Consider the following 20208-nt stretch of genomic DNA (forward strand, 5'->3'; position numbering starts at 1 on the left):
ATTTTATTTTGTATACATTATACAAACATACATTAAAAGTAGTTAAGTAATTAAATTTATTGGCATAAACAAAAAAAACAATACATGCATACACCAGTATATGACTACAAATTGAGTATTCATTTTAATAGCTTTTGTGAATTTATAGTGGGTTCAACAATAAAGGTGCATTTAAACAAAATCTAATATAAACTTTCAATAATGAGATAAGACAAGACTTTAGCGCTGCAGGTGTCACAGGTGGCAAAAATCACGTCCACAGATAATCCTCCATTATCAAAAAGATGTAGGTACAAAATATTCTCAATTTGCTGTCTCTAAGCGTCACATGCCATGCCTACTCCCAATGGACGTCATTGGATAGAACATTGTTGATCGCTTGTTCTGTGACATCTATATCTACATTGATAATATTATTTAAAAGAATAAAAAAAACATTCTATTCAGATAAATAATTACATGACTGGTTTGAGCTATTAAGCGGCCCCTTTTGAATTTTCTGACGGATCGATCACCGCTGCTTCCACCACATCTTTACACTCTCAAATGTTAACAGACCGCAAATTTAAAAATACAAACAATACAAAGTTAGTTCCCCTTGTGAAAACTAGGTCACAATAACCGACCAGCCCAATTGAAGGATGGACAGCAGTGGCGCACCCAGGGGGGGGGGGGGCAAGGGGCCCTGGTACCCCCCAAAAATGAAAATTATCAGAATGATTTTAAACATTGAAAGGCAATAAACTATACCTTGGGCTTAGACAAATAAAAACACGACAAAAAAATGATTTGTAATTATTCTCCAGCACCCTTTTTAGAAAAATTTCTTAGATTTTAATTTCTAACACAAAAATTTCGAAACATTAATGTCGGGTTTTTTTAGAAACCCAATCCCTAATGGAACCGTCAAAAAATTCTCGGTGTTCACCCTAATTCCGGAGTGGTGTAGGTCATGGCTGGGGAGGGCTGATAGGGCTCTAGCCTGGGGGCGCGGGCTGTGGGGGGCCCGGCGTGTCGGGTTGACCAGATAAGTGAGATAAACACACATCATAAACCATATTTAATAGTAAAAAAGTCGCCTGCGGCGCTATTATACTTCATGGCCATGAACATTTTCAATTATATAATTGTGCAATATACTTTTTGATTATTATGTGTCGATACTCGACAGCTCCATTATTAAAGTAGATGTATTAAAATCGCCAATAATTCACTGTATGAGTACCGTTAATTTGAACTAAAACACAATTTGAAAAAAGTTAATGTAGTGTTTCACACTGCCTTTAATCTTAGCGGTAGGTAGGGGGGCCGCCAAATATCCTAGCCTGAGGGCCCGTTTCAGGATGTGGGGACCATGGTGTAGGTACACCGAGTGCAATAGACAAAAGGTTGATAAACGAAAAATTAGGCTGTGAAGGAGAAAAAGAGCCTATGGGACTAATTTAAATTCTCCTCCTTGGGCCCCCCCCCCAATATTAAATCCTGGGTGCGCCACTGATGGACAGAGTTGTCCTTTGTCTGTTTATTTCTCTTTTTACGACTACAACAGGCTATGAGACCTAATTACAGTAGCGTAGTAGTAAAACATTAGTGTAATAGCATTTTTTTAAATCATGTTTTTTTTAATGAGAGGGTTAGAGATTTGAGATTTCGCACGTGGGTGACCAAATCCCTCGGGGCGGCCCTGAGATATCATACTGCCATTACGTCATTATTTAGAAATAAAAAAGTAATAATGGTGTGAACATACCAAACCAATCCTTGTGCTGATCGAGTCTATCCTCGGAAATATTACTCCTGGGCGCTGCAACAGGCGGCGAAATATTCCTGGAGAAGCTCGGCATCATCATGACATCGTTGTCCCTCTCCTCAGCCGAGCGGTTCGCGTTCAGATTCCTGTTCTCGTACTCGCTGACGATGTAATTCTCGGCATTATTGTTCACAATGTTCTCCAGTTCCTGGGCCGATATAGGTCCGTTATTGTTGTCCTCGAACTGGGGGTAGTTGTTACCGTTGTCGGGTGGGCGGTAAGGTTGCTGGGGGCTGACGTGAGCCTCCGGGACTCGTTCAGGAGATGGTCGGCTGGTCCCGACGGCCAGGGGCACGAAGATGGTGAACTCTCGGTCCACGATCGGATTGACGATGCCGGTGTCCACGGGGACGGCCTGCGGTTGGCCGACCCTCGCGGGCGCCGGCATCTCCATCACCTCAGGGTGGTAGGCGCTGCCCGGATGGGCGGATCTCTGCAACAAGAGGAAATAAGGTAATTATTAGTATGAATCCTGTAACTATTGATATCATATCATTGCCGTATCATAATCGATGATGAAAAAGGCATTAACTAATCCACCAATTTGAACGTCACCAAACTGACGTATCTTTACGCGCCAAATTTACGTAATACCTATTTGTAGGCCTATGAAAGTCAAATTGGAAAGGGGATAGGTTAGGTTAGGTTAGGTTAGGTTAGGTTAGGTTAGGTTAGGTCATTTAGTCATTAAGTCATTTCGAATTGGAGATGTATTCATGGCAAATATCGCATTCATACTCTGAGATTTATTTGCCAATTTGCCAAGGTCGCACTGAGAGGTAAAAACGCCCTGCGTTGACGCTACAAGTCTGAATTAAGTATTTTTATTTTATAAAACGAACTATTTATTACACAAATTCTAAATGGACAAACGCGTAAAATTGCATTTATAAACATAGAATACTACATTTTCTGTTAGACGTATCTAATTCATCTACGATATCCTCATCTTATATAATATTATTGTATACCTAATTGGAAGAGCTTGTTTTCAATCTATTTGGAAAGTATAATCATAGACATTGTAGGTATAAAGAATACAAACGACAATTAAAAATAGAAATTTAACTGCAAGAATACCTACTTCTAAAACTAATATAATACCTATATGAATGTGACTTCTGTAAAACATTCTACCACAAGATTAACTCTTATTTTTTAAGCCATAAATAAATGGTAAGACCAAATTATTTCCTCCATTTGCCCCTGTATTTACCAGCTATCAAGTCTAATATCATATAATTTAGTCACAACATGATAATTATCAAGAGGTAAGCCTAAACAACAGGTGATAGACTTACTTCCTGTCTACATCTCTCAGTTCTTGTTCACTCAGTCATATTATTATGATGAGAATTAAAATATAATATTACTACGGATTAGGGTTGCCAACCGTCTCGGTTTTGCCGGGATTATTCCAGAAAATAAAACCTTGTCCAGGACTCCGATTGAACCACAACTGGGAAGCATGAGGTCCCAGAATTTTAGAAAAAGAGCAAAGATTGATCACAACACATTTATTTTTGTAATAGGCAGGTCGGAAAATACGTGGAACCTGTTAAGAATATGTAAAAAAAGCTGCTAAACCTAACTGTGAAGAGGAAATTAGTCATTATCAAAGATAGGAAAAATAAAGTTGCAGAAACAGACTTCGGTGGGAATTTTTTTAGAGGGCAGAAAGGCGTTTAAAAATACCTATAGTCTGAATTTGGGAGGATTTTTTTATGACGAATTTAATGGTGATCTCGGATTTGTCCCAGGCATAGTTGGTAACCCTAATATTGATATATGCTAGGGTTGATAAGGATCCCTACAACGGGTTTCGTTGGATACTCCAAATTACCGGTTTTTAACTATTTTTCACGCACCTACATATAATTTTATTCAATCAATGATATTAACATTACTATCAACATGACAATAATTATCATGAAAAAAAACTTTAAATATTTAGAATCAAATTTATATTTTTCGATTACCTTTGGCCAACCAGAAGAGATAACAACAATTTGAAGACGCTCGTCGTCAGCGGAAGAGAGGGTATTCACATTCAATGGTCCGACTGCGTGAAGCGCGAAGGGCCTCTCGATAGATATAACATGGGGAGGTTTTTAACGGAATCACGATCCTCGACAGTGATGAATAATGAATACGACAACTAAGTAATCATGGTGGCTGACTTTACTCTATAAGGCCACGCACACACGATAACTATATACAGGTATTTACAACTATTTACAAAAAGTGCTGCAGAACTCTATACTGAGTCCAGATCACTCTATAGCAGAGTCCGGATTACCACCGGTGACTGTGGTTAGTGGTCGTTTCCGCAGACGATAAAACTAAATACATTTTTTATTCAACGAGTTTTCACTTGAGTATTAATAATAAAATACCGGCACCATTGCAGTCCCTATCGACACTCAATATGCATAGGGCACCGCACTAGCACTTCCTGTATTCCTCAAGTCGCATCCGTGCGCGTGTACTTATACCAAACCCGCATAACGACCCCATAGTAACAATATGAAGGTACAAAATATGGTACGATACAATAACAATGCTATTTAACGGGCATGTCCAACGCGTCGATCGCGGGATGCATGTTGGTCTATCATACCATAGGGGCCCATAAGAATTGAATCGTGAAAATGTAAAAAGCATGTACACTTGTAATAATATAATATGGTTTTATAGAGATTTTGAATGGGAAGCATAACCTACACGCCCTATCGCAGGAGTGATAGAAAGAGTAGAAGTGAATCATCACGCTGAGAGTGGAGACGTTGGAGAGTGGAAGAGGCGACGTTGGACCTGGTTCGGCCACGTGCTGCGGATGCCAGAAGCTTCAACCTGGTTTGCCTGTTCTTCAATCCAACCGAATTCCGGCGTCCTTGAAGGACGCTAAATACTATATATTATAGTGTATACGGCGGAGCTACGGGATTCTGATTCAACCTGGAACGATGCAAGAGGACTGGCGATCGACAGGACATATCAAGGCGCCGCGTGGTGTCCATATACTCCAACTAAGAGGCGGATATGGCCAAAGAAGAGAAGAAAAATCACCACGCTACAAACTACACATTTGCGCAGTAGGTAGGTATATTCTTTAGACAGTAGACTAATTTGAGTAGATACAATAAAATTCTACAATCATGTTTCGGTTCAGCTTATGTGTGTAAATCTGCATTTTCATAATACGTAAAGATGACGAAGAGTAATCAACGTTCCTGCATGAAAATATGCGTAGTTTCCTGTGACCGTCACGCAGTAGACTCTTTGGGCAGTATAATAATTTGACCAATTTGAGAAGATGTAGTAAAATTTTACACTCAAGTTTCGGTTAAATTTATTTAATGTGTGAATGTGCATAACGAAGAGCAAGGTTCCAACATGACAGATGAACACCTTTAGAATTCCCTGAAGCTGGCTCCCATCCAGTACGTACTCGGCTGATATCCAACAGATGGTGAACAAAATTCAAATCCAGATGTATTTTCAGATATCTACATATTGGTTTATAACATTTCTGGTTTTCTACAAGCACCTATTATTTTAGTTATTATTTTTACAATAATCTCAGTCAAATTTTAATGTAATATTTTTTTTTAAGTTGAAGAATCACAAGAGGAGAGGGTTGTAGATCACTGCCAGCCTTCATACTGGATAGATCACAGCCTACTTGACGTTGGATATGCCTGCTATATTAGAAACCATTTCACGTAGTGATACCGGGCACACAGATTCACGTTCATAATAGGTACATGAACTTTGAAGGCATACAAATTATTTGTTCATCTTGTGTGATAAAATTCGTGAATAGAATAATAATGCAGCTGAAACACGACATGCCCGTGAAAACGCATACCATGCAAGAGTGACACCTGGCGTGCAAGAAGGAGGCAGGGTTCATTTTTACATTGTAATAGAGATCGTTCACGACTTTGTCACTGAAAGATAAATTAGACAGATATTCACAATAAAGAAATAGACTAATTCGAATTACTAATTGTTCGATTTCGAGGCACGCGTTTCTATTACCCGCGCCTCACCTCATACTGTTGCAAGTGCGTTATTTTCTAGAAATTTCCTTTGAGATATCGAGAAGCGAGATGAAAGTCTACTACGTTGGTACTTAGCCCCGCAATGCGAGTTTCGCCAATAATGGTTCGGTACTTTTTTAGTGATAACCGAATAAACGGACAGACGCTCAAATTTGATTATAAGCATAGATAACGTGACCATTTATTTTTTCCCTCAAAACGGGACATCTAATAATTTTTAGGTAATACCTAGTACCTATGCGTATTCAAGAAAACGCATATTTCTTCATAATTTTTATTTATTAATGAAAAGAACAGGAATGAACACGTGAAAATAAATTGAAATTGTTACAATGTGTTGCTCTCTTCCTGAAAACGGGACATTTCGGCGTCCCTAAGCTGTGCTTGGGGACAACGGGATAGGCTACCTAAAAACGGGACGCATGATAGATCGTGTCGCCATTGCCGGCAGTGTTGACATAACTCCCGTTGTATCGGACTGTGGTTACAGATTACATTTGGGGCATAAATTAGTAGCCAGCACACATACAAATAAATACGACATATTTACATGTCAATTGGTGTCAGATGAGGGCTATACCAATTGGACAGGAATTGAATATTCTATCATTATTGAAAGTATGTATACAGACAGCTCAGTAGAATGAGCAGGTGATTTACCGGCATGCCTACACAAATCTTGCCAGCGACGTTACCAGATGAAACAAACTCTACCTACTAGATACTAGATAGGGGAAACGGTGGTAGATAGGAGTAAGTAACATGGAAATAAATTGTTGCGGGCCATGTTTAATGACACATATCGAGTGGGGTAAGACACGCCGACGAAGCTGAGAAATGACGTGTAAATTTCAGCGAACAACATACCTACAACCGAATTCATCGCCGGTGTGTATAGGGTTGATTTCTCCGATATTGTCGGCAATAGGTGCCTAAGGGCTACGAAACTTTTAGAAGCCAAACCGAATACATGAATACATTAAAACAAACAAAAAACAGTGCAAAATCGAAAATAAAAAAGAGAAAATAAGTAAAACTTAATGGTTAATTAAAATGTAAGTTAAAACAATTTATTTTTAATCACAGGAAGTGGAGGCATTCGAGATGTGGCTGTTGAAGATCTAATGGCTCGTACTTGTACCTTCCTTTCGACGTGTCTTCCTCGTCGTATACGACTCCAAAGAGTCCATAAACCATTCTCAACAGCTTCCCTTCAAAGATACCCACCCGGCTACAGAGCGACTTTCATATCGAGTTTTCTACGTCACCATGGTCGTTTCTGGAACTAAAACCCTCCCCCCGCCGCATTTACTTTCACCGCGTCTAAACTCAGTGTGTGCTTGATATTGGGTGGAGTATTATTAACAAACGCCTAAACCTTTGTGGAAGCAGACGAAGGCCATTATTTTGAGTGTATTGTGAGGAGGAAAAACAAAAATGAAAGCTTTTGATTCCTCTCAATAGTGCCAGAGAGAGTATCTGCTATGACAAGTCAACATACTAGCGAACAAAAACCATGTGACGGAAGAGTGTCAGCACATGCAGCGCTGTGACATAGAGGCTGATCTATAACCCCCATCTTATTTTGGTAAGCCTCAAAATTGCAATCCATATGTTAGATACGGGCTTTATATGGCTTTATGTACTTTATTTTTTTTCCAAATGAGTCTTGATCAGAAGCCATCTGTAAACCACAATAGGATTTGTTTGCCAGTGTAATTCTTCTACTCACTTATTGGCAGATATTGGTTTGAGGCATGATGCATGCTCACATGATGTATATAAGTCAACAGAATCGATTACGTGCTCATGGATTATGTCAGGTTATTTGATTTCAAAGTTACCGACGAGTTCATTTCGGGTTTATTAAAACATAAGTAGAATCGTGTCAGATTCATCTGGCAGTGTAGGCGACTCATTTATGTGTTGGGTCGTTACTTTCAAATGACACTAACACCGTTCCGAAGTGATTTCGTCGTGGCCACAATTAAAACTAGAAGACCTTCCTCTACAGTCTACACTCTACACCGGCGATTTCCAAACTGGGAGGCGCGGAGTGTTGCTATGGGAGGCACGAAACGTTTAACACAATTCACTTAAAAGCAGAATCCATATTTTCATACAGTGAAAGTGACGTGACAAATATTTATTTGAATATGTAGATGTTGAATTTATTTAAAATTGAAGAAAAAATTAATGTAGCCGCAGGTTTGCAGTTTGCAAACGCATAGTTTATAAAACGGCCGCTAGTTATAAACTATACAAAAAACAGTCATATAAAAGGTTGTTTGCAAACCAGTCTGAAAATATGGAGTCAAATTTTATAATACCTCGTGATTCTACAGTCTACACTATTGTGAAGCGCGCTAGCTATCTCGTGAAAAAATTAAGTCTGAATAAAAGGGTCAAATCATAATGTTGAAATTTGACGCAAGTTTGTTTACGAACGATTAAAAAAAATGAGTGAATAAATCAATGCAAGGACCACTAATGCATTCACTAATTTAAAAAGACAAAGTGAAGGCATTCATAAAAATTTGGAGCTTTGGAAATCAAAATTACAAAAAAAATAAGTTCGCCATGTATCCACATTTAAATTATTTCTACGCCAGATATATATTGAAGCAAACAAAAATCTATTTACTGAGTTCTTGGTTAGTTTGATAATGCACTTTTAACATTACTTTATTAATAGTAAAAAAGTCCCCTGCGCCGCTGTTCTGTTTCAGGGCTATTAAATATTTTAAATAGGTATATGGTTGAAAGATCCTGATCTCGGGGCCCGCTTCAGGATGTGGGGCCCATGATAGAATCCATTTGTCAATGAACGATGATACATTTGGATTGACTACTATTGAAATTGATTGGGCTGATAAACAAGCACATTCATCGCATGAAAAACCAATTAATTTAAAAATGAATATATAAGTACTTAGTAAAACCTTGTTTATATTTTTTCATTTTTGTATTAGTACATTGTTGACTATTTAAAAAGGTGTCTGTATTATTTAATGGGGGGGAGGCGCCAAGATTAGTTTTTTTTAAAAGGGAGGCGTGGTGACATAAAGTTTGGAAACCACTGCTCTAGACGATAGAACATTGTACTTATGTGATCTTTTAAAATGGCATCTTAAAAAGACTATTGAAGTGAAAATTCTTAAGAGGAAATCCGATTCAGCTGCATCAAAATGAGTGTCACATTTTTTTAAATTTTAAAATACCTATTACAAATTTGCAATATCGCGACAGGCGCCGATGGCATATTGACTGCGTTTACCCTTGACAATTCACGAGTACTTCAGTATTTATAAACCAATTGTCTCAATTTAAGAATGTGAACAATTATTAATGAAAGCTGAATAAAATTTTCATCAAGATAAAAGCTTTCACTTACGTCGCGCGTGATCAATACAGATTTTTATAGCGCATAGGTAGTGCCTAAGTATGTGCGGTTCTTTTCGGTTTCGAATCGTTTACCTACCTCCAATAGACAGTCTTACAGGCCATCCATAGACTGAAACCGTATGCGGTTTAGAACAGTGTGCCATACTAAACTTATCATTTCTGTTCATGGAAATATATTTTCACAAATTATATTATAAGCATCTGATCGTATCCGTTTATTCATTTTACACCATAAACTTACACTTGGAAACTTTGTGAAAATATATTTTCATGAACAGAAATCATAAGCTTAGTATGGCACACGGTTCTAAACCGCATACGTTTACACTGTTTACAGTATATGGATGGCCTTAGTAACTAATAAATATATAATTTTATATTATATTAATGCAACGTTGTTTTTTTAACGAAATAATACTTGATATATTTTGTCGTCACATAAGTATCGAATGTCGTGCAACAACTCATTCACCATGATTTGATACTAAAATTATTCAAAGTCATGTAAAAATAGCGCCATCGCACTATGATTGTTGGTCACAGGTTACACGGAAAGTCACAGCACTCCTTCTTTGGTCAAAAGCTCGGTGTTGCCATTTTCGTGTGCGAAAACAAAAATAATTCCATTGTCAGGGCCACTATTCAAATGAAATGAACGACCGCTCGTAATAATATCTCGTAGGTCAAATGTATTATGCTATTCGAAAACAGTGCTATTTTCGTTTCTGCCTCTTTAAAATTATTTTTCCGACCATGTCCGATCCTAATAGAATCATATGGGCCTCCACAGAGTAGAAGTTTGTATTAACATATATTCATTTCTCGTAAAAACAAAATCTGTTAATACAAACCTCCACTCTGTGGAGGCCCATATTATGATCTTACTAGGATCAGACATGGTCGGAAAAATGAATAATAACTTTCTAATACAGTACCTATATTTGAATAAATAACAATATTTCAATCGAAATGAGAAAAGTGGTATGAAAAATACACGTCAGTTTAACTGGCAACTCTAAAAACGGATACGATAACTGGTGGAAAATCTACCCGTTTCGGTTTCAGTCAGCCGTTTCAGTTTTGCATTTACACGTCAGTTTAACTGACAGCTCGACTGAAACGAAGACTGATCGGACAGCAAAAATGATACTTTAAAACCACCTTAAATAATACAAGAAACTGACACCATTCTACTAGGCATATTATGATAATTGATAACATTAAGCAGTAACTTAATTAGAATTTCACACGAAAATTATCAACGGTGAAAAAATCAGAAAACAAACAACCTATTATTCTATTAGTATTACCATAATTTCATAATATAATAAATATTATTTTAAATTAAATAATTATTATTCAATTATTAGCGAACCACGACCTTCATAAAAAAAACGGCGAATAAATTTAATCTGACATGGCAACGCGCAGCATCACAAACAATGAGGCAATGACTCACCCGAATCATTGCAAAATTATACATCATTGAATTATTTATAACATACTCCTAAGCGAGCTATCAAAATAACTTTATGCAGCCATTTTAAATTATTAAATATTGCATTCGAGTAAGCACATGCACATGTAAACAGCGCTCAAAATAAAAATAGCAAAACCGTAGAAATTCTGACATTGCAAATTACATTATAGGTAATACAATTTGTCTTGATTTATCTGTAACGCTTGAGAGATATTAATATATACCTACGTAGATATGTAGGAGAGAACGATACATGGAGACGTATTAAAGGGGTAGAGTTGAACCGATGTATCTATAGTCTATGGTTGAACCTATCTTTGACATAGAAAATGCAAGGAGTTTTTAGAGCCACCTCCAAAAAGCAAGTAAGTTACATAAACATATTCTTTAGAACGGAAAAGACAACGTAGGTACAATAAGAATGTATTTTGTAAGTAGGTAGTAGATTTCAAACATACACCTGACAGCTACTATTGTTATAAATATTAATTTTTATAATGCCCTTGCCAAGTCTTCAATAATATTCACGTAAACATCGGTTAATCAATCAGAGATAATAGTTGTATTTATTTACTGCTATTATAAAGGAAATCTAATTAACAAGTCTTAAGATTTTCGCCAACAATAAGCCGCTTATCATATCAGATGAACATGAAAAATCGTTTCTATGATTGATTGTATTCAGGAAAATTATCATTAACTTGCAATTCACCATGATATCAGAGAAATTACGATGGACACATAGATAATTGTAGTGATTTAATTAAATTTTACTGTCCAGATTGTAAACAATGATGAATGTATGATATTTGCACAGATAATAAGTGTTAATTGGGCACATAACAACGCCTATGTTATGGGAACATTACAGTACCAGTCCCACAGACTCGCAGACCCGTCTTCTGGTAACTAGAAAATTTTTGAGCTTATTGCACGAAGTCACGACTAGTAAATTTTCTACTTATAAACTTATAAAGCTGTAGTTATACAGTAATATCATATGAATCTATCATAACGAAAAGAATAAACTATAGATAATTCGTACAAATATTTATTTGTGTTCAGACCCGTAGGCTTCGGCTACATAGGCAGGTGACTTGCTTGGTGTCTGCGTGCTAGGTAACATATCCTAGTGAACGAACGCACACTATTTTATCGCAATGGCCACACTGCACGCTTCGTGCCTCGCTACGTGATTATGAGTCACCTCGTGAGTCTCCCGGCGAACAAACGTGTTGGTTATTTTTATTGTATCACCTAGTGATTTTGCTATTGTCTATGGATTTTTCAAGATGGCGGATATTTCTTCAGTAGGTATGACAAACGTCAAACACCGTATATTTTGAGGCTATGAATTATGACGCATGGAATGAATTAATTGACAGTACGCACCCAAGTTCGAATTTGCGACTTTCGAAATTTTAAACTTAAATTCTCTGTGAGAAGTAGCTTTCTGGTTAGTTTTGAGAGTGACATATCGTTGTTGGCTTGAGCGCTCCCAAATGCCAAATGAATTTGTACCTAAGCACGTAGCGTGCAATGTGGAAGTAGTGTTTTTAATAGACAAGCATATCATCTAGCTCAGGACTAGCGAAGCACCTGCCTATGTGGCCGAAGCCGTATTGAAATGGTAATGGTAACCTCGAGAAATGCCTAAGCCCTAGGGTGCTGAATAAGCGCGTCTTTGACTTCAATGAAGACATTACTACATACTACAATATCTTGTTGAAAGATATTTGAAGTTTTTTTACAAATATATCCGTTTCACTGAGACTATTTCCAACGATCTAGCTAGATTCTAGGATGCATTCTTGGTGAATTAAAAAAATATTAAGAATTATTGACGAGCTTTAGTGTAAAGAAAGACTTAATTTGAATGTAATGTAATTGAAATTCGTTCTATTATATACATAATATTGTACAAAACAGCAAAATTCTGATAAATTAATTGATATATTTTTAGCACAGAGAGTTTTAATTTCTACAAAAACCGGCAATATACTCTGAAAACAATACTTTGTTTATATTTATTTACTATTAATTAACTGTTGTTAAATTACCATGATTACTATCTATCAAAAATCTTCATAATTCTACCCCCCCCCCCCCTCCCCAAGTATTGACCATTCAAATTATATAAACTCAAAAAGTAATGACGGTACTAAAACTTCACAAATCTCAGAGTATTGTGAGTGAAACACGTGATATACCAAGTGATAAATCCATATTATAAACCTCCAGGAAGTGCCAGGAAATTCGAAAATATTCTATTTTGTCTACGATACAAGCGATCGGAGAGGATCGCGTCGGTTCGTGTAATTTGAGCATTACGTTCGCCAAGTTTAAACTTTAAATTATTGTGTTGAGGAAAGTAGTAGATACAACCACGAACTGATTTGATGTACCCGATCTCCACCCGTCATGTATTGCAATTTGTGCAAGGCTGTCTTCCATAACGCTGTACGTGTCTAAATGAGAAGCTTGTATTCAGTATTGACACATTTCCCTGTTTCGAGACGATGCTGCAAGGGACTGATGTAACAACCATGCATCGTGGTGCTTAAAGAGTTCAGAAAATAAAAAAAAATCTTGACATAATCTGCCGTCGTTTATCTTAAGTGACATTAAGTGTCCTCTGTATCCATGTCAACCCAAAGGAGTCAGGAGTTGATAGTGATGAATCTAAGGAGCCTTCCATACGACTCAGCAAACTTTTTAAATGCCTCAAAGTTGGCCAATTGGGCCCATGTGTGGACGGACCCTGGCAAACAGCTCACGCTCGGTCGCTCTAGTCGCAGAGGATGTGCCCAGCCTCTTGATGGTCATGCCGTGTATCCTAGCTCATATTCTATCAAACGAAAAACGTGTAGCTTGAACGCGAAGTCATCATGGCCAATCAGTAACTGGCTTACCCATTGTGTTCGTCTAAATTATCTTATCTTAATTAATTAATTAATTATCTTATCCTGCAGGACACATTTGGGAAAAACAAGATACGTTTGTCGCCCCTTGGTGGATGTCGACCACCCTGATTGCTGTACTATAGACTGTATCTATAGTCTAAGATAGAAATATAATCATGCCTAGCGTGCTCACATTCTGTCTGTATGGTACAATGACATTAATATGGACGAAGGATCTGGAAAAAAATGACACTCACTTTTATGTCGGTTCTACCGAATGGCATAATCAGTTCTAACGCAATTACAATAAAGGTGATATTGCTATAAACTCCCAATGCTTTTTGTCGAATCTGCCGAATGGTTCGGTTCGAACGGGTTCGCTCAAATGAACATTGACACTGGAAACACTGTTCTAACACACCATTACAATAAAGGTGATATTGCTATAAATTCCCGATGCGTGATATCGCATAATGAAAATTGCGTGACGTCTACCTATGCATGTGCGAATATCGCTATGCGCGATATACTTGCTAGCTACTGTATTGAGTGCGTTGTCCATTAATAATGTCATTGGTATGGTACGATCACGTGTTGTACAGTGAACCTCTGTCGTTCACGCGTGAAAGTAGGGCGTAGATATGTCCCATAACGTGTCTACATTCAGTCATTTTTTTTCTTCGCGAGAAGGACGCATTGCAGTGCGTGCGTAGCGTGCGCATTGGCTGCCTCAAACCAGTTTCAAAATGGCTGTTTTTCGTGATAAAACTGCTAGCGCACGTAGCTATTGACCCCGACATTGGATTTCTGTTGAATATTACGTAAATGTTGGCAACCGAATGATTCCGCGAAAATGTATGTAGGTATATGTAAAAATATGCTAAAAATACTAATATCAAAGGTACTTTTAAAGGGTTCAAAACGAAAAATGTTCTGTGTACTATATTTTATTAAAATACTTTATCAAAATTAGCATGTTATTATAGAAGGATGACAACGCTGCTCCCGTGAAGTGACAGTTGACGCAGTGCGTTCCACACATTCAGTCTAAACCAGTGGTCTTCAAAGTTTGTCGACTCACGGAACCCTTAGAATTAGGGGAGCGTGGGGTAATGGGAGCGACTGCAAAACAGGTACCATCTAACACTAAAATGACTCGGAAATAACCAAAACATCTTCGTCAATCGTCGGCTAAGCCCGTCGATCGCTGTCGGCTGCTTAGTGGCACGTGCACGCGCGTGGCGAGTGGAAGTGTGTTTTGGGCTAAGTGCTTATATAAATTTAGAATACATAAACATCAACGTAAGTACTTAAAATTTTATTTATTTTATCATATTTTGTGTCCATTGTATAGCCAGATACATGTATTTTTGTTTAGTAGTTTCAGAATCAAGGTTTAAAATGGTTTGGTTACGTTATTTATCAAGCTTCAAAGTGGTTGACATTCGGGTAATTGAAGCCTAGGTGGCTCCCATTGCCCCTATATAAATTTCACACCTATTTTACTAGTAGAAAAAATTTTAATTGTTCCAGATACCCAGAAATAGAAAGCTAACGACTTTCAAGGCTGGTTGGCCGGTGACTTCGTTGGAAAATGCCCTCCAAAACCAGAAAGATTATATTTGTGTTTTTTGCTTAGTTCCATAACATGACGTGTTGATTCTTTTGATATTTTTAGTACTAGAGCATATTATTTTTGTTGAATTACATTAGTAAATATTTAACATTTTATTGTACCTATGTCTGTTATAATGTGTATAAGTGTTTGTAATCATATTAAAATATGAAGCTCCCATTACATATTTGGTAAATTTTTGGCTCTCATTACCCTACATGTGGGGTAATTGGAGCCAAATGTGTTTTTTGTACCTTAGTTATAGAATTTTTGAGTGGAAATTGCAGTAATATTATTACTATGTAACCAAAGGACTCATTTCAAGTCTTAATAATAAACGATTAGAACATTTTGTTACTTTTTTTCAACAATTTCCTTAGTAGGCTCCAATTCCCCCTTGCTCCCCTATAAGTTTTTTCGGGGAACCCCATCCCATCCTTGGAAAAATATATCTCAAAATAATTACATTTTTTTTAACACAATTTTACACAATTAAGTCTAGGTCTATTTGTCCGCGGAATACAGTTTGAATACTAAACTAAAGCATGCTCAAAACTACTGGGTGTTAAAACCAGAATTAAAAAGTTGAAGTGAAATGGAAGATGAAGAGTGATCAAACGTAGACTATAGATGGAAGACACCTATCCAGCCAAGAGCTCCCTTTTACTAATATACGGAGGATATAAAAATATAAAATTTTATTTTTCAGTCCCGCAGAATTTTTGCCATTCAAGATATTTTCAGCCATCGGAATATCGACCCAAACGTGGTGTTTATAGTATCGTACACACTGGATTCATCAATGAACGTAGGTTCGCTTTTCATACGTAGGTACTATTATTAGCTACGGACCCTACGACGAGATAAGATCGTATGAAATAAGTAATGATCTCGCAGTCTTGAATAAATTACAAACTAATCTTTGAGTCACAATAGCTTAGACCAGCATCCATCATTTATGATGCTGAGCCAATAGTCAGCGACGAAGAGATAATAATAAGTATTATTAATTAATTGATAGTGTGCCGCATACACAGAGCGTGAGACATGCAACGAGATAAGAATCGACGATCCAATCAAACTAGGAAGCGAGGAATCGCAGACGATGAGTAAGTCGGCAATTAGTGAGCCAATTGAGATCCCCCCTATTTACAATAATATTATTCTCACAATAATTGGCAACAAGCCCCCAACAAGTGCAGTGTTTTATCTTTTCGAAGGATTAACCACTGTCATTAAAGAAAATTAAAGTCAAACTCAAAGATCACTCGAGTTCGTGGCGACCTCAATCTTGGCCAGTGGCGAAGAGTGCCTGTTGGAAGGTATTAATCGATAGGTAACCAAAAAAGTATTGCACATTTGGACAAGCATACTTAAGAGAAATGAAGGTGCATGTTTCCATTACTGATAGTGATGACAATATTAATTTCTAAATAGTAAATATTATTATCAACATGCGACGATTTCAATACTTAAATATTTTTCTTGAATTCAATACCTACCTACTAACAAATAATTTGTCTGTATTAGCTTTTCCAGGAAAATATATCTGATTAAATGCAAATAGGTATATTGTGTCAAATAGCTAAATTACAGCCGACAGCATCAAACCGAGGTCAAAGATCTCAGCATATTGTTTGACTCAACATTACCTTCTCAAGCACACATTAATTCTACAGATCTGCATGCAAGCAAGCTTATAGGATTCATTATGAGACAAGCTAAGGCATTCAAGAATCCAAATGTCCCACTCTACGTGTGCTTACTGTCGAACAATATCTTCTTGTCAACGTGTTAAAACTTTGAACTATAATAATAAGCCCCTCCTGTTTTTAACCGCACTTCGACTGCAACGACTTCCGGTTATAGACGAGTTGCCCACGTGTTAAAACTGTGAACTAACAAACCCCTCCTATTTAGTTAATCGCACTTCGACTCCATCTACTTCCGGTTATCGCCTAGATCTTATTGTCGAACAGTAATACGGAGTAGGCTCTTGAAAATGGGTCAATTGTCCTATACGAGTCCTTGTGAGGTTTCCTACAAGTTTGAACGTATCCAGATTTTTTTTTCTTTAAGACATATTTATTTGAAGCATTGATATCAACGATTTGAACGTACATATAAGTATAATTATTTTCCTTTCGATAATACTCGTATCTCAAGTGATAATCTTTCTCCGGAGATGCTCGGTTTTCACGCTCTTAAAGATCAGTCACTTCTGCTTTTAAAGCATGTTTCACTTCTCTCAACGTGGTATGTATAGCTTCCAATCCGATACTCTTGAAAATTTGAATTTGTATCAGTGTTGCCATCTTTTTGTATGCTGATTATAGTACAAAGGCGTAAAAATTGTAGTGTTTCTGAAAAATATATAGTACAAGAACAATTTTCGTCTTGAATCCTTTAAAATTATAGTATTTTGGTATAATTGGGGTAAAATTATAGTATTTTACATTTTTAGCGGAATTAAAATTAAAGTATTGTACTATAATTATAGTACGGTTGTCATCACTGATTTGTATGCACCCGTCGATTATATGCGTGGTAGCAGCCATGACCTTTTTTGGATCAAAACATTATCAGGCACTAATAACAAAAGCTGCGCTGGTAAGGCAGTTAGTGCAGAGGCTTAGATATTTTGAATGATGGTCTGTTTATTTTGTTTTAAAATTCTAGGATTATTGTTTTAAAAACAATATTTCATTTTTAATTTTTTAATCTACGATTATTCTTTGGTATGTACCTACCTATACTAAGTAAAACTTAATTTTCCTACTCTTTTTTATTATAAATGTCACGCTGTGAACGTCTTGAATTAGTATTTTTTTTATGTAGGTAGGTAGGTTGGTACTCAATGTTTTTTTTTGTAAATACATGGAAACAACATCTATGATTGAAACAATGTTGAATAAAATAAAGATGATCCAACACTGACACTTCGTACCTGACATTCAACAGTTTTGACAGTATGTTAATTTAGAACATTGATAATCAATGTTGGAATATCTATAGAAAATATGCAAAAAAGAGAAATTCGCAATATTACATGCATTATGAATTATGACATTATACTGTATACACAATAATTGACCTGTGTTCGGCACTGTTATGGATTACGAGTTATGGATCGTCTTACATGAGCGACGTCGGCGAAGCGATAAGCGGCGAGCGCAACTCAAACGTACAACAAAAAAAAAACTGTTTACGAACATTTTCACACACAGTTTTATACGTTTAAGTTGCGCGTGCCGCTCATCGCTTCGCGCGACTTCGTCCACGTAAAACGCCCCGTTAATGTTATTCATTTTATGAGGACAGCATAGGTAGATAGTGTGCGGCGATATTAGACGGCCTACTTTTTAGCCATTTTACCTAGGGGTCTCGAAATCAGTTGGCACCCTTGGCTCCTCTAATTAGATCCGCAGCTACCCCAAAAAAAGAAATGTCAAAAAAAGAACATAATATCTAGGGAATGGGACTGGCCTCCGGACAATTGGACGCCGCACTGTCGTAGACACGTGTAGACGAGGTATTTTAATCAGTTTCTATCTACTACTTAGTAGTTTGAATTCATTTTACTCTTAACATAATGTATTCTTTATCGCGGATTGAGAATTACCATACCTTTTATATAAAATAAAAAACTCTTTTTTCGTTGGAACTTAAACATATGCACGATTAAATCATTGTTTACGTCTGCATATTTACATTCTTACCAACTATTAAATCATAATATAATCATTGAAGTATAAATAATAATATTGAATATTTTTTTATAGTACCTATAAATACCTAACGTATATTTATTTTCGAATTCCGTGGCGTCCAGTTCTCCGGTGCCAAATCGTCCTATCTATATATATATATATATATAACGAATAAATTGCGGCCTTGCATCACTAACATTCTTGTTGTGTTAATTAAATATTAAAATTTAGTATTCTGTCGAGTCGCGTAATCCCAAATCAAATCATCTCTCAAATCCCCAAAGATCGAGCCGAAATCTCGCAGTGTCGCTGGTACACACTATTAAGGCCTCGCCTGCGTATGCAAATGGCCGTAATAAAGCGATATTACATGCACACACTAACGCGAATTCGGCTTGAAATATAAATAATCGACGGTACAATTAATAATATCAACAAAGTACCAAAATAACTTTGGCATGCGAACATATACAACTTTAACATGCTAAGTATTTTCCTTGGATTCTGTCTAATTCCGTATAACATTGCTGTTATTTACTTTTACTGGTTATGTAAATTTTACGTAGTATGCAGTTCACCGTGAGCTTTTATATCGGAAAGAGCTGGCCGTATAGCACTTAGTAATCAGTGTTCATCCTGCCAAAACCCACATTCATCAAAAGCATTCCCCTCTCCAGCGATTCCACAGGTAAGGTAAATACTGAATAATGATAAACATTGTTCAAGTGGAGAGGAGAGAAGCTCGTGCATTGTAAAACTTAAAATGCGTGGTGAATCGGTTTTACGAGCGAATGCGGGCTAAAGATTAATCCAGAGCGTTCCATCAAATCCAAGATCCAATGAAAATAGTATATTTTGACACTTTGCAACACTGGAATTATTTGAAATATGACAACACTGCCGAGTTATCACTCGCTTAACCTCACTTTTTTGACAGAAGAGGCAAATAATCAGAGACGATTAGCTGTCGGTTTTGTTTATTAGAATTAATAATGCAAATGACGATTATTTTAAAACTACTTATTTTTTATTTTTTTAACATTTGTATAGATAATATAATACTCATTTAAACTTTTTTACCCGGAGCGGAGCAGACCCTGGAGCGGAGCTGGAGCAAGTATTAGGTCCCGGAGAGGAGCAACTCAAAAAAGGGTCCGCTCCAACGCTCTGGATTAATCAGAGGTGCCATCATAAAAATTCGGTGTCAGTATTTATTGT

At 36.8% G+C, this 20208-nt stretch overlaps 1 protein-coding gene across 2 annotated transcripts in view; it reads right to left on the reverse strand.

Moving 5' to 3' along the window:
• Positions 1–20208, reverse strand: part of LOC147070207 (uncharacterized) — a 115585-nt gene that overhangs the window by 31662 nt on the left and 63715 nt on the right. For both annotated transcript variants that reach the window (XM_085949639.1, XM_085949638.1), the window contains exon 3: positions 1751–2243. In XM_085949639.1, coding sequence (XP_085805765.1) covers positions 1751–2243 — 493 coding nt within the window. The remainder of the gene's footprint in view (positions 1–1750; positions 2244–20208) is intronic.

Source organism: Rhyacophila brunnea, unplaced genomic scaffold (genome assembly GCF_057557595.1).
Source record: "Rhyacophila brunnea isolate RB1 unplaced genomic scaffold, BYU_Rbru_1.0 scaffold_22, whole genome shotgun sequence".
NCBI lineage: Eukaryota > Metazoa > Arthropoda > Insecta > Trichoptera > Rhyacophilidae > Rhyacophila > Rhyacophila brunnea.